This window comes from Candoia aspera, chromosome 6 (genome assembly GCF_035149785.1).
Source record: "Candoia aspera isolate rCanAsp1 chromosome 6, rCanAsp1.hap2, whole genome shotgun sequence".
Lineage (NCBI taxonomy): Eukaryota > Metazoa > Chordata > Lepidosauria > Squamata > Boidae > Candoia > Candoia aspera.
Genome location: NC_086158.1, coordinates 31,657,734 through 31,673,241, shown reverse-complemented (window position 1 = coordinate 31,673,241; position 15,508 = coordinate 31,657,734). Strand labels below are relative to the sequence as shown.

Here is a 15,508-nt window from a genome sequence, read left to right as displayed (position 1 = left end):
CCTTCAAAATACATTCCCAAAGTGCCCTTATCATGAGATAGGAAGCCAGAAGGAAGAAAATTACTTGGAAGATTGTTAGAAGGGAAATATCAGCATTTTATTCATAATTACATAAAATTAAGGCTTTTGAATCTTGTATAGGAATGAATACATTTTACAGCGTTCCCCACCCTGGTGCCCTCCAGCTGTGTTGGCCAATAAAAAGATGGATGGGAACAATAGGAGTTGTGGTACAACTTATCTGGATGCTCCCAGGTTATGCAGGGTAGATATAATGGTATTCATCTCATGAACAGTAGCGTTTGTCTCTCAGATGAAAAGTGCAGTCAGTTGGGATAAAACATCTCCATTTTTCTATTATCTTTTACTTGTAAATAATTAATTTATAATAATAAATAAGAATGATTTTTTCTTTATTTTTGGAAGTAAAAAAATAAGAGGGTGGAGCACTCATGGGAGACTTTTAAAATGAGGGAACTTGACATTTTTACAGGCATAGTATCCTGGAAAGTAAAGAGAAACAAGCACCATCTCTCTTTCTTTGATGTCAGATGAAAGGATTTTGTTATTATAGACATAATAATCTTTCAGAATGGTGTGCATACCCAGTTGAAGAAGAAAACAGCTAAGAAATTGTGGTAGGCAAAGTTCTGTAGGTTTTTTTTTCAGATCAGCAGTACACAATGGCCTAAGACAGTGGTCTACAGCAAGCATATACAACTACCAAATATACACATATTTATGTGTAATGTAGCTATTAAGAGACAGGTACAGAGTTCATTAAAAGCTGACCACTTCATATTTTGTTGGAATGAAGGAAAATAATGGAAATTATGGTAGACAAGGACTTCTAATTTTTTTTAGTTCAGCAGTGATAAAGAGCATAGCACTTGTCTCCATCAAGCATTCACGGCTACCAATTCTACACATATTGTATTTATGTGTGAAATAGTTATCAAGAAACTATTAAAAGATACAGCCTCCCTCAAGTTACATTTGACTCCTGCATGATTTCATCCATGCAGTTTTCTTGGCAACCATACAGAAGTGATTTGACATTGCCTTCTTCTGTGATGCTTAAACTACATTCTTGGTATTTACTGGTAGTTTCCCATCCATGTAATAACCAGGCCTAACTCTGCTTAGTTTCTAAGTCCAGACAGTGCTAGCCATCCAGATGCTGCTACTACTGAAAGCACTGAGTCAGTTACAAAACAAAGCATAATAACAAAAGATATAGTTTTTTTCAGAGGTGAAAAAGTGGCATAATGTACCTTCTCTCAGCTTTTTTCCAATAGCAGTCTGAGGGAAAGTGAATGTCGAAATATCTACCTTATTTATTTATTTATTTAGTACTCAAATTTAGCCACTGCCCATCTCCCCCAGAAGAGGGACTCTGGGTGGTTTACAATAAAATCCCACACGAAACATAAACATTAAAATCACATAAAACGATTATGATAAAACACAATAAATAAATAAAATCCAAGAGAGATGTAAAATCCAGGCTGGTGGGAAGGACTCAAGGGTGCGAGCCATCCCCGAGAATGGTTATTCACTTTCCCACCCCAGGCGAGATGGCAGAACCAGGCCTTCAGGGCCTTCCGGGAGGTCAGGAGTGAAGGGGCCTGCCTCACCTCCAGGGGCAAGATATTCCAGAGAGCAGGGGCCACCACAGAGAAGGCCCATTTCCTGGACCCCGCCAGATGAAATTGTCTTATGGACGGGGTCCGTAACATGCCCTCTCTGGATGATCGGGTGGGGCAGGCCGATGTAATGGGGATGAGACGGTCCCTCAGGTAACCTGGTCCCATGCCATGTAGGGCTTTAAAGGTAATAACCAACACCTTGAATTGGACCCGGAAGCAAACTGGCACCCAGTGCAGCTCACACAGCAACGGTGTTATATGTGCCCACCTAGGGACATCAAAAATAGCCCACGTGGCTGCATTTTGGACCAGCTGAAGCTTCTGGATACTCTTCAGGGGTAGCCCCATGTAGAGTGCATTGCGGTAGTCTATATGGGAGATAACCAGGGCGTGAGTGACTGTTTGGAGGGCTTCACGATCCAGGAAAGGGCATAACTGGCGCACAACCCGAAGTTGTGCAAAGGCCCTCCTGGCCACGACTGCCACCTGCTCTTTGAGCAGGAGTTGTGAGTCCAGGAGAACCCCCAGATTACGCACTGAGTCTGTCTGGGGCAGTGCCACCCCACCTTAGCCCTATCAGATTCACCTTTAGCATATAGCTTCAGGAGGGAGGCACTGAATCAATATGTGAGATGTGTGGCTTTTTAAGCAAGGTACTTGCTAGGTTTGAAAATTCTGGATTCCTTTAGTAACAGAGATGGGTACCCATAAGCCACATATGGCCTCCTAAGCCTTTTTTTGCAACCCCTGAATCCTCCTCAGAGTGTACAATAAAATTCAGTTGTAAAATGTGGAAATTCAGCAGCACAATTTTTCTAGCAAAATAAGCAGAGGTGGGCCAAAAATTCAAAAAGAATGAGAAAGTGAGGGAAACCAGCACTGACAGTTTTGCCCTCCCTGACTGAAAGCCTTTAACCAGTGCTCTAAAATAGAAGTCAGCTTTAATATTTGGCGGCCATTAAAGCCTGTAAAGAAGGCATCACTTGTAATCATTGCTTATGCTTATTTTAGAGTTTCTACTAGAGTTTTCACAGATTTCCCAACTTGAAATGACAGAAAACACTGCCGTCAGTTTTAAGTAATCATGATCAAGAAGGGGTTGCAACACAAGAAGCTGAAGAGCTCCATGCAGCTCTGGAGCCAAGATTACCCAAATTGGTTCCTGGAGTTAAGAGACTGTAGACACTAAAATTGTAGACTTTTAGTCTTTTCTCTAATATGTTTATTTTCCTTTCCAGAACCGAAAGCAAGCTGCAGACTAGGGAGATCTGCATCTACATCAGGTGTTCCCCCTCCCTCTGTTCCTCCTCTCAGGCAAGCCAGTGATCTGCAACCGAGCCAGGTACCATCGTTAGCCAATCGTGAATGACTTCCTGTGATGCAACATGCCAAATATTCTCCCCTCTGTGTTTGTCTACCATCTGTTATTGTAAATTGTTCTTCTGCGTGTTTGATTTGATTTCTGTTTTTATGATATATGTGTGTGTGTCTCCCTTTCATAAGCAAAGAAATCCTCTCCTCTCCAGCATCAAGCTTTCTTTGCAATGGTCTCCTCTTTAACATTTATTTGTCTCCATTCTGTAATATGAAGATGGTCCCTTTTATTACTCTATGTATTAGTTGTATATCTTGTTTTGTTTTTTAAAAATGGCCCTGTGTGGTAATTTCCTTTCTGCCAAATTCTGCCAAAAAAAACCAACAGCAGCAGCATTTTATAAATTTGTGTTTTATACAATGTATATTTCTTTTAAGCATCTTGTCTATACCATTTTGTACTAGACTTCTCAGTGACTTTGTATACACAGTTTGAACTTGAACCTCTTTGTATGGTGTCATTTTGAGCTTAGTGCAGGAATTATTAAATAAAATTAGCGTGTGTGTATATGTGCATGTACCATGATTGTGTGTGTGTGCATACACACACACACAGATATATGCACATACAGTACATACTCAAACATACACAATTTAAGAAAAGGTTTGCTTCCTACTTATCAGAAGTCATTTTGTTTATTTGAAGCCCCTAAATTACATATAATCATATTAGGACTTACCCATAATATCCTGTTTTTATAAAATAGGGAAGACCTTACAATAAGCTCTCTAGATGTTCATGGAATTCCCATGTACTATGAATGCCTGGGAGGTTGATGTGTTCTTTGAACATGGGTTTGTATTTTCCTTCAATGGTGAGGTTCCTATGGAAGGATACATATTTATTTATTTATTTAACAGAAGTTTAAGGTTATTTAATGTCTGGGTACAGGGCAGATTTTGCTGTGTGGCAATATGCAAATTGGTATGGTTCCTCACACTGTTTGAGAAAATTATTTATAAAGAGAAATGTAATTTGTTAGATAAAAGCTGCTTTGGCTAACTTTATTTCTCTAGCTCATCCAAACAATCCATACAAGTTGGAGGAGAAAAGTTGTCCAACTCAATTTTTATCAAGAAGCTTTAGGTTTTTTCTTCTCAATACAGTGATTCATTGATATGATCTGTAGACCATATCTATTTGTTCAGCTGCTTTTTCTATGTGGTTTATGATTCTTTCTATATGTTAGTCCACATTTTGACTCTATGGTTATATTGCCCTCTAGTGTAATTTACTCCCCATAAATACATTCATGTGTTGTAAATAAATAGTGCATTTGAGACTCTCTGCCCATAACAGAAAGCAATTATTCTCTCCCCAAATGTTTCTCAAGTTTCAATCTGTCTGCAGCTAGCTCACATATACACAATTCTGTCCTAGATTTTGAAAATTTGAACTAATCTACATATGTAACAGAAGGGACAGAATGCTCTGAGTAGAATGTTGTGCAAGGCCTCAAAACTTTTGAAAGCCCTTCATTAAACCCTTCAAACTAGCACAGCAAGAAAAGGACTAGGCTAGAATCTTTTCATCCCAATGAGCTCTTTTTCTATCTGCAGTGATGTTTGTTTTATGTTTCAGATGTGATGTTCTCATCTTACAACTTAAAAAGTAGAGTTCCTTGTACCTAGTGCAAGCTAGAATGTCACCAAAATTACTACATTAAGAGACGGAAAGAGGCAATTTAGGCCATCTGGGGAGAAAGAGCGGACTGTGGGGAGGGGCTATATAGCAGGATGGCAGAGTGATCTTGTCCCCTGCTGTGTAATAACTACTGCAAAATTTTCTTCCTGCCATAGCCATGATGGTATTTCACTCATATCCATTCCTTATTTTGAGCTGAACACTCATCCCATCAAATTTCAGCAGTAAGCATATCCCTTTAGTGTTTTGCCATGTATTTTATTGGATATGTAGCCACATTAGCTATACTATAAAATGGGATGCAATGTTGGGAATTGATGTAGATAGATAGGTAGATAGAATAGGTACTTAATAAAATATATATCAAGTTTAAATATGGTTATTTGCAATATGCTAAAGTTTTGCATCTGCAGAAGTTGCAGAGAAGAAGCATCAGTCCATGTATATAACATGGAGAAAAAAAAGAAGACATACTTAGCTTTATTATATGAATGTTGAGATCATATCCAATGACATTTTATGTAACTTAAAGAGTTCAAATATGAAATAACTTATGCAGTGATCTCATAGTATGTTATAGGATGAAAAAAACTGGTTGAACAGGGCCTTATTTCACTTAAGTGTTATTAATATCTTTCATTAGATCCAAAGTATGAAGGCAATATTTAATTCCTCTTTTGATTTACATTTGTTCTAAAAATCTATTTGTGAGACTTAAAATGGTAAAGTCACTTTCATATTTTGACTAGTTTATGGGGAAAATGGATGAAAGGAAGTCAAAGAAGACCTAGCATTACAGCTGCAAAGTTTTGTGTAGTTGGCCTGTAACACACGAGAAGAATAGTAAAAATAGAGTCCTGTCATTTTCTGACACATAAAAGATTAACTTAAAACAACCAGTGAGTACATGGATTGCATGTCTTCAGTGAGTTGCATGTCTGAATGTCACAGCAGGTAATGAACCACCAACTGAAATTTCTTACAATAACTCAAATACACTATTTCTAGATGGAGTTTAAAAATTTAGGAGTTAACACATTCACCAACTGTTGAGGATTCAGGGATACCGATTCACATATAAACCAGCTTTACTTTTTTTAATTGGATTGCACATTTGTAGATTCTTAGAGTTAAGGTTGAAGATATAAATTGCTTGAGCTCCCTGCCATTTTAGCTTTCTTTTACCCAAAGACTCAAAAAATTATAAAATCTCCAGCATTTTTGTTTATACCAGTTTTGTAATTATCAGTCATTTCATATGTAAAAAGTAGCTGCCAAGATGTGGATGTATTATGATGGGCCCTGATGCTGCTGCATCATCATCATCATCATCATCATCATCATCATCTCCCAAGTCCTTAGAGAGTCCCAGTGGCTTACAACAGCAACCAAAGAAAAACTAAACATCCATGCTAAAATAAACATATTACAAAAATAGAAATAGATAATATATAAGTGACAATTATGGTTAATCCAATACAAATGGTAAAATAATCAATGCTTAAAGGCACTCTGGAAGAATTTAGCTTTTACCAACTTTTATAAGACCATCACCAAGTGGACCATTCTAGCATCCAGGGCAGAATGATGGTACCATGTAGGAGAAATATGCTGGCCTTATCACCTCCTCACCTTACCAACTTAGGGCACCAGCAGCAGCCTCTCTCTGAGGGATGTCCTGAGACAGGTTGATTCAAGACAGTCCTATAGGTATCTTTATGCTATATAGATGTGCCAAGTGATAGAGTTTTTATAAGTTGAAATTAACATCCAGCTAATTAGCTTAAATGACATCCAAAAGCCTATTGGTACACAATACAGGGCTACAAAATAGGTGTAAAATTATTGTAGCAACAAACACCAGTCATCAGGGCCGCAACTGGGGGGGCAAGCGGGACATGTGCCCCGGACGCCACGCTGGGGAGGGGGTGCCAAAATGAGCACTGGGGGGGGCACCAAAATGGGCGCAGAATCCATGTTTGCCCCAGGTGACACAGACCCTAGTTGCAGGCCTGCCAGTCATAATGTTAGCTGCTGCATTATGAACTGACTGCAGCTTCTGAGTAGTGTCCAAAAGCAGTCCCATGTTGAGTGCATTGAAGAAACACAATAGTATAGTGATGAGGCCGTGAGTTATTGCATCCAGATCCTCCCACATCAGGAAGTTTTGCAACCCCAAAGTTGGTCAAATACTTTCCTGGAGATTTGTTTCAATATGTTAAAAAAGGTCTCCTTAAAACATGACTAGTTCTGGATCTAACCAGAATTGATAAGGTTTTATACTACTTTATCAAACACTTCAAAATTATAGTAAACAAAAGGGGACATTGACAGGGTTCCAAAGGTGTCAGACAACATTGGTTATATGTTAATTTAAAAAAAATGTTCTAAATTGCTGTTTTGAACCAATGGCTCCATCTTATGGCAAATACAGAATGTGCAGGATTTGATTTTTATAAAAAAAAAACCTGCTTCTCATAGATAGTGCCTCTTTTCCTATTGTATTTCTGAGTTCTAAACCACATTTTCTAAAGGGCATCATTAACTCAGCCTCCCGCTCCTTTCACTTTTACCTTAAAGCTATGATGGGTGCCCAGGTATGTTCAAATTTGATTGAAGTAAGAGTACTGTTTCCAAAATGTTACTGCTCCCTCCATTTTCAGAGAAGGAGGCCCCTGTGTTTTTCTGCTTCTGAATGCACAGGTTCCTTTTAGCCATCATATTGTGCTGTGCAAAAGCACTGAGTGATTTCTAATTTAAGACATGAGAATACCTACTGCAATTGGATTGGGAAAGGAATTTCTAAGAAGCAAAGAAGTGTTTCAGAGTTTTCTTTGGATTCTTAAAAAAAAGACATTCTCCATCATTTGAGTAATGGCTTGATGGCCTTCACCAGTCTGATAGTATTTCTGGAACAGAACGCCTAATGGAAATATGACCCCATTAGAAGCATCAATCTTATTCCATCAGCAAGGGCAGCCTTTCTGAAATTAAACACTCTTTATATATGCAGACTTTCTCAGCCATCATAGTCATTGCCAAAATCCTAAGATTTAAATCTATGTATCTAGAGGATACCAGGCTTGAGGGAAAACTGAGCAAATATATTGTTAAAACTCTTAAAGTCTCCATTAAGTCAGGGTTGACCCTTCGTGACTTCATAGACATGTCCATGTATTTTTCTTGGCAAGTAATTAGCCAATGTCTTCTTCTGGAATGCTTCTACATTCCTGTCAAGGCTATAATCCTAGGACTTTCTGATGGTCTCTATTTAAATAATAACCAGTTCTGACTCTGTATAGTTTTTTGAGTTTAGCCAAGGTTGAATAGGTACTTAAAAACTTTTAGAATTATTCTGTAAGTGCCTTTTGGGAGGTGGGGGGTTCATTTGTAAAAGAAAAAAAAGGCAGGAAAATTCATTCCTGCTGTTTTCTAATTCCATTGATATATGTGTCAGTGGCTACTGAAACTGTCAAATGCTTCACTGAACAGTATAACCAGTAGGAGTGTGTGAATATTTGATTTGGAGTTTCAGTTGAAAGTGAATTAGCTTATATCTCCATACTGAATCAATTTTCTCAACTAAAATGCTTATTCTAAAAATAAATGTTAATTTATATTCAGTACATTCAAAATGATTTAATTTGAGTTGACCTGATTTGGATTATTTTGCACATGCCCATGTGCATGCTTATAGTTCAAATCAGTATGAATAGAATTGTTCCAGTTTGGATGATTCAATCTGAATCACTTCAGCAGTTCAAACTGAACTAATGCAATGATCCAAATCAAATAGATTACACAGGTAGAATCACATACTCCTAATAAATATTAGATCCATCAAAGCAATTCCAGTAGCAATAAAACTACTTGGGCCTAAAAATCACTGCAAAAATTAAATTTTACTGTCCTTTACAATACAAAGTGTTGTATTGTGAAGGAGGACCTTAAAAGGAGGTGAACAATCTTAATTCATCTATTAATTTCACTTTTACTCCATCTTTCAGTTTTTAAAATTACAATTTCTTTCTACTCTGAAGATGTACAACTTTTCAAGTGCAAGTTTAAACAAAAATATTATCAAAAATAGGCTGATTGAAATGCTCATCCTGAACCAGATTTGGTAGCTTTTTCCAGCATGGCAGAATCATACCTTATCTGCCAAGTTAAAAATAAGGAATCTATTAGGAGAAAGAGTTGGCAACTTGAGTTCCAGGCTATAAATTAGTGATAAGTGAAAAAAAATCATAAATGGAAGTGTTCCTTTGCAAACCAGGATATGAACCAAAATTAAATTTTTAATTTCCTAAATTTGTGTTATTTTCTGCCAGTCAAAAACTCATACAAAAATGTGTAGAGATGCTAAAATTAGACAAAAAAGGGTTATTGGAAACTGCATCTAAAAGGCATTATATCAGGAGAAAAAGCTTCAGGAAACATATACATATTAAGAGAAATATGCATAGAAACTCATAAATTTGCATAAAAAGAATTGCAAACTGATGTGGAAATAGGAGAGAATGAGCTGAAAATCTGAAAAGTAGGAAACGTAATGAAATTGGATTTGAAACAAATGCAGCAGAACTTATAGGATTCACTCCCTTAAGAATCAAGAACTCAAATGCTTTCTGCCTGGATTAATGGATGTGTCAGCTCCTCTCCAACTCATGTTTTGATGTTTTAACTAATTCATGGCAGAGGAATAAGCTCGGACCTTTTTCCTACCAATTTTTATTCAATTTTATTCAAGACAATTTGCTTTAAAAATGTTTAAGGAGGAGTTCAAATAAATTCTCATGGGTAGGGTTCCTGCACTTAGTAAGAAGTGGCTAAAGAGGGTATGTGACTGTCCTAATTTTCATTTTATAATCATCTGCACCTATGAGGGGTCCTCCCAGGCAGTGGACTCAACTCTACCAACCCAGATTAATTGGCTGGATGCTTTGCCAGCACAGACACACACCACAATGCCAGGTGATGATGCTGGTTGCCTGAGGATCCCTGCAGCTGAAGCAACAGGTAGCCAGATCAAGTAGACACTCTTCATCTTAGGCTCCCTCTTAGGAGGCAACAGCTGGAGTGCACAACAGCACAAAGGAGAAGGAAAGCTGGACACAACATTATTTAACCAATGACTGCCCAGAAAGTAATCCACCTTGTTTTCCTTGCCAGCAGCAATATGACTCGCCTCATTGCAGAGGCACAATCAAAGGACCACTATAGGAACAGCAGTTTTCAAAATAACATACTTTCCTCCTGCCCCAGGGATGGGAGGAAGGACATCAACATGTCTGTGTCTATGAGCTGAGGAAGGACCCTTAAGAAATGGTTGCAGAATTTCTCTTTTCTTTAGACATAATCAGGGAACTTTACCACCCCTTTTCTCTGCCCACAAATTTGGTAGGACATGTCAAAAAGTCATTTATCCCAGCTCTAGGTTTAATTCTCAAAGGTTTGTTTCCATGTTGTTTATAGGCTTGTAAATGTTGAAGAGTTCTTATAAAAACATGTCAAAAATATGTTTTACACACATCTATGAAGGATCTATATTATGAACTATCTCTACAAAGGATCCATCAGCTGAGTGTCATCAGAAATGAAAAAGCAAATAGAAATTAATCGTAATAGTAGCAATCTTAGTAGAAGAAGCAACAACAACCTTGAGTCTGCAGGAACATGTTGCTGTTATGTTCTGCTACTGTTCCTCTTGATTTCTTCTGTTAATGTATGAAATGCCAGAATTCTGAAAGTATATCCCTATTTATTACTTCAGGCAACAATGGTAAAACTTTGTGATTTCTCTTAAATATCTAAAGGAACATGGGGTGACAATGTAAAAATTGTCGGTGCAGTAAGAAACAAAGAAAACCTAATCAGTTCATTATCAGTATATACAGATCTTGCTGGAACATTCTATGGAAAACTCCATAGAGAAATCTGTCAGGCCCAGAAGATGGTAGTCAACACAAGGGAGAAGGAAAGAGACAGTGGTTCACTATTTGTACTACAGAATCAATATGGGTTAAAAATGTGAAATAGTAATGCTGCAAAGAATAAGTACCTCTGATAAAATCAGAGATGATAGAACAATGATTCACACAGAATTATATATCAAAATCTATGACTTATTAAATAAATCACTCTTGATTGTGGCAATGTAACACATTTGCTTGACATGAGCATGTAGTGGGCTATTTGGAATATCTTTAAAAATCTAATGAATTTGATTATACTGTCTTTGATATTTCTACCATATTGTCATACCTGACTGTTTTTGTTTTAGACTGGTTTCTTTTATTTTTGCTGGTCTCTGTAATATAGCTTTTCATTTCACAACATACTTAATTAAAAAAAAACATTATTTTCAAAATGCAGTGTCTGTCCACATAACATGGTAAACCACAAATAAGCAAATTATTTTATAGCTTAGCACTATGTGTAAACCCAGCCATTAAGCAAGGATACCATTTCAGACATAGTTCAGGTTTAAATTTGTGACTGGGTTTCTGCAAATCCTTGGAACATAATAATAGTCTACCCTTGAAATTTAGAATCAGCCCAACCTTTTCGCAAAATCTCAGCATAGTTCTAATATAAGGTTCTAAGATGATGCAGATGATGGACATTCTTATACAGCTTGCTGTAGGCAAATGAGATTTGAATAGAGGAGAATATGTGTAGCTCATGGTTGAACCTTCATGCTCTCTGAGCTTGGTTGCTTGCTTGCAGAAGTTTCATTATTTGACTAGGTAACATCATCAGTGCTAGTGAGTGTGGGGTTTGCTCCCTGTTTATAAACAGTAGTTGCCCAGCCAGTGTTGGTGGGGGTGTGGTTGTCTCCTTGGTAGTCCCTTGATTAGGGTATTGTTTTCTGCTTGATTGATTGTCAGTGTTAATCCCTGCTTATCTGGGTGTTGGTTGCTGGAGAGGATGTGTTCTGGTCTTTTTATTTCCTTCTTAACTTTTTTATTGTCTCTTTTGAATGGTGTGTAAATGTGGTTTATCTCTATGTGTCTATCAATGGCTGATTTGTCTGAGTGCCAAGCTTCCAGGAATTCCCTAGCATTTTTGGATTTAGCTTGGTCTAGGATTCTCGCAGTTTCCCACTTGAAACTATAGCTGAGTCTGTCTGTGTGTTGTGATAGTAAGGAATTTTCATCGTGTCTTCTGACTGCTAGGTGAGGTTCATGGATGTGCTCTGCTAGTCTTCTGCCTGTCTGTCCTACATAGTGGCTGTCACATTCTTTACACTGTGTGTTGTAGATGACTCCTGTTTTTTCTTCTTGGGCTACTGGGTCTTTTGGTTTATTTAAGATGCTTTGGAGGACTTTGGTTGGTTTCTGTACTGTGTTGGTGCCATGTGCTTGTAATAGTCTGTTGGTTGTTTCAGAGATGTTTTTGATGTATGGTGAGTGTTATCCTTTTCATAGCTTATGTTGGTTGTGCTGTAGTGGGTTGAGTGGTCAGGCACTTTTTGATGAAGTTGCGTGGGTATCCATTTTGTTGGAAGATGTTGTATAGGTGGTCTGTTTCCTTTTTCTGGTTTACTGGGTTGCTGCAGCAAGCTACTGTATATAAACAGAGAGCAAACCTGACACTCACTAACAGTGATGATGATACCAAGTCTTTAATGAAACATCAGCAAGCAAGCAAATATCCAAGCTCAGAGAGCACCAGGGACTCCACAAATGAGATTTGAGTTTCTCTCAGTATTTTGGACAGCCACGAGAGGGGGCTATTGGTCTAGTTTCTTTTAATAATATCTACTGTTTTTTTCAAGGACAACTGTTTGTATAGTAGGAAGTAATTTTGTTTTTAGCCTAGAATTTCTAAATCTGTTTCCAAGCTGAAGGAGCAGAATGGCAAGCATTTAACTGCCTTATGGTTTTTCTACTCACACAACTGATCCAAAATTATATATGTTTTTCCTAAGAATATCAGCACAGATTTCCTCTTCTCTGCTTTGCTTCACGTTTTAAAATAGAATAAGCTGGTTCTTCCTTTATATAACATCCAGGAGTTGTGCGGCTGATATTGGCACATAGAGGAATACTTTCTGCCATGCAGATAAAGATATGTGTGCTGGGTGTCCCAGAAGTTTGGTCTTAACAATTAGCTGGTCTCATAAAGCAAATTTCTATAACTCATACAAAGTACATCACCAACATTTTGACTGACAGCATGGAACAGCTGATCTGTTCTTGCAGCCTTTCCCTACCCTCCCCCTGCCCCTCATATACTTTGAAGACACTAAATTTTGAGGAATGTACTACTTGATTGAAAGTTGCCAACTTTAAACGTGGCCTTGGACATGATTTTAAAAAATCTAGGTAAGGTTTCATATTCATGAAAGTTGGGCTGCTTTTAGCTCTGAAGTAATATTTTACACTTGTGCCACATATCTCTGGATTACAAGTCCTTTGCATTCTAATATTACACATGCAGTTGTCCAGCATATGAAAACCTGACAATCTAGAAATAGAGATTATTAAGATAACTGAGGCTAATTTCAAGCTGGTATGAACAAGAATTTTATGGCAGCAAAGACAGATCACAAGCCAATCTATGGCATTGTGAAAATGTTAAAAGAATTCCCACAGAAGTTCCTGAAACTATTTATGATCAGCCTCTTATATAGAAATTGGAAATAACAGAAAATAGAATGCACATGATCTGAAAATTGCCATAATTAGCTTAACGTTGGGGGCTCCTCAGGACAGAAGGAAGATAAGAATACAACACAAAATAAAGAAAAGAAAATAAAGAAAGAAAATAAAAGATAAAAAAAAAAACTAGGAATAAGATCTCAGTAAGAATTCAGCACATCCCTAAGACTGTGGACTGTGTCCCAGAAAAGGGTGGGTGAGTGAATAAGGACGCATAGAATTGTCTATTAAATTACTTGCAGCATCCAGTGGTCTCTTGGTGCCTACCCCTGCACTTCTAACTATTTAATCTCAGCAAGATATATAAAGATTTAAATCAATTTCAGATTGCTATTTTTATTAGCTAAAAAATTAGTGATGAAATAGACAAGATACTAAGACTGAGCCACTGAATGGAAGGGAACTATGCCTGGGAGTGGGAATGGTTCACTTTATCTGATATTTGTGGTGCAATTTGTCTGCATGTAGATGTGGTATACATGTTCAAGGCCCTAATTTTATCAGAGTTCTTAATTATGTGGGGATAGCCTATTTACTTACAGCTTTTTTGCTTATGAGCTATTTTTCAGATCTTTAGATGGATACATGGAAAGCAGAAGGGATAGCAAGAATGATTAATTTTACCCATTCCCCCTATTTAATGAACATATAAAAAAGCATTTTTAGAAAGCTATCCTGTTATGCCTAATCTTTCACAATGACACATATCCCTCAGTCCTTTATTAGGGACTATTAAGTGGAATCCATGATTTGTCCCCTTTTCTTTTACATTACAATTAATTTAATGTTCTATGAAAATTTATAGCAATGAATCACAGATAACTTTTTACCATAGGTAGCAACTCTTTAGGGTGTAAAATAAATTGAATGTTTAATCCCTGATTTGGCCTTTCTAAGTGTTCAACAACATTTATTCAGTTTCTGCCACCTTTCTTTCTTTTTTCTTGGTTTATAGTGCAGTCCTATCTGAGCTTAAATGCAGTTGTGTAAGTATGAAGCCTTAAGGTAATTCCAAACACATGTCCTTAGATGTTTCTTCTATTCTGTAAATGTTTATGTGGATATAATTTTTGCCAGGAGACCCACAAAATAATGTGCACACACATACAATCTTGAGACAATGTACAACAATTAAAGATGCAATTCTAGGCATATCTCCTTAGAATAACTCCCATTGATTCAACAGAGCTCAGTAGATGTGTAAAGAATTGCAGCCTAACTTACTAGGGTGATTGATGTTAACCACATAGGCATATTGTTTCATTGATCAAGTTGAGGTCAGATTAAACCTCTTGGGTGAGTGAAATTTTGCATTTGTGGAATCTTTTTTTTCTTCTTTCTCAAAAAAAATCAAAGTGTTATCCTGATTCAAGTATGTCACCTACTTTTTATTTCCTTGAAAATGTTCCATGTTACAACTATTTCAAATATTATAGTATATTTAGAGGGACTACCTTACGGTATAATGAAATGTAGTTTAGAACTAAGTAATGCTAATAGCATATATATATGTATATGTATATGTATATATGTTGGCTATAACTTTATCTCACTTCTTGCTCCTTTGGAAGCTATGCTTTAATACTTCCCTTTTTACCTAATTTACAGAATATCATTTACAAAAAGAAGACTGGAAATTAGGTTTCTGAGGTTTTAAGATGATTTTTTTTAAAGAAAGCTAAGAAATAAGAGACTTCCATGATATTGTTGAATTGCTTTCATACAAAACCATTTTTTGCACCTACATTTCAAACGCTGTGCCTTTGTTGAAAGAACACAAAAATCTTTCTTTTATTTTTGGGTGTACCTTTATGTTTAACTCAGGGCAACAGTTTTGTAGAATATTATTCATACATTTAAAAACACAATGATAAAAAGTGATATAAAGCCGAAGTTCTTAAAAGCATGGGATCATGTGTCCTGTCCCCTGTATTATTAAGGAAAATAAAGAGCCAATTGAGAATGTGATATAAATAGAACGTCACTTGTTTCATCTCAGATATATTTCCATTTTGTTAATGAATACAACATTTTTAACATTTTGATATGGAAATGCAGTGGATTTTCTATCTTAATCTGTGTGTGTGAGAGAGAGGGAGACACCACACAGCACACTGTGAAGAGGTTCTGTTTTTATCACCATCATTTGTTACATCACAGACTGCTCTAGCCTT

The 15,508-nt window shown here is 36.9% G+C and overlaps 1 protein-coding gene across 1 annotated transcript in view; it reads left to right on the top strand.

Moving 5' to 3' along the window:
- The window catches only part of NYAP2 (neuronal tyrosine-phosphorylated phosphoinositide-3-kinase adaptor 2), a 129,914-nt gene that overhangs the window by 100,352 nt on the left and 14,054 nt on the right, over window positions 1-15,508 (top strand). Inside the window, exon 5 of the mRNA XM_063306105.1 lies at window positions 2,888-2,991. Coding sequence (XP_063162175.1) covers window positions 2,888-2,991 — 104 coding nt within the window. The remainder of the gene's footprint in view (window positions 1-2,887; window positions 2,992-15,508) is intronic.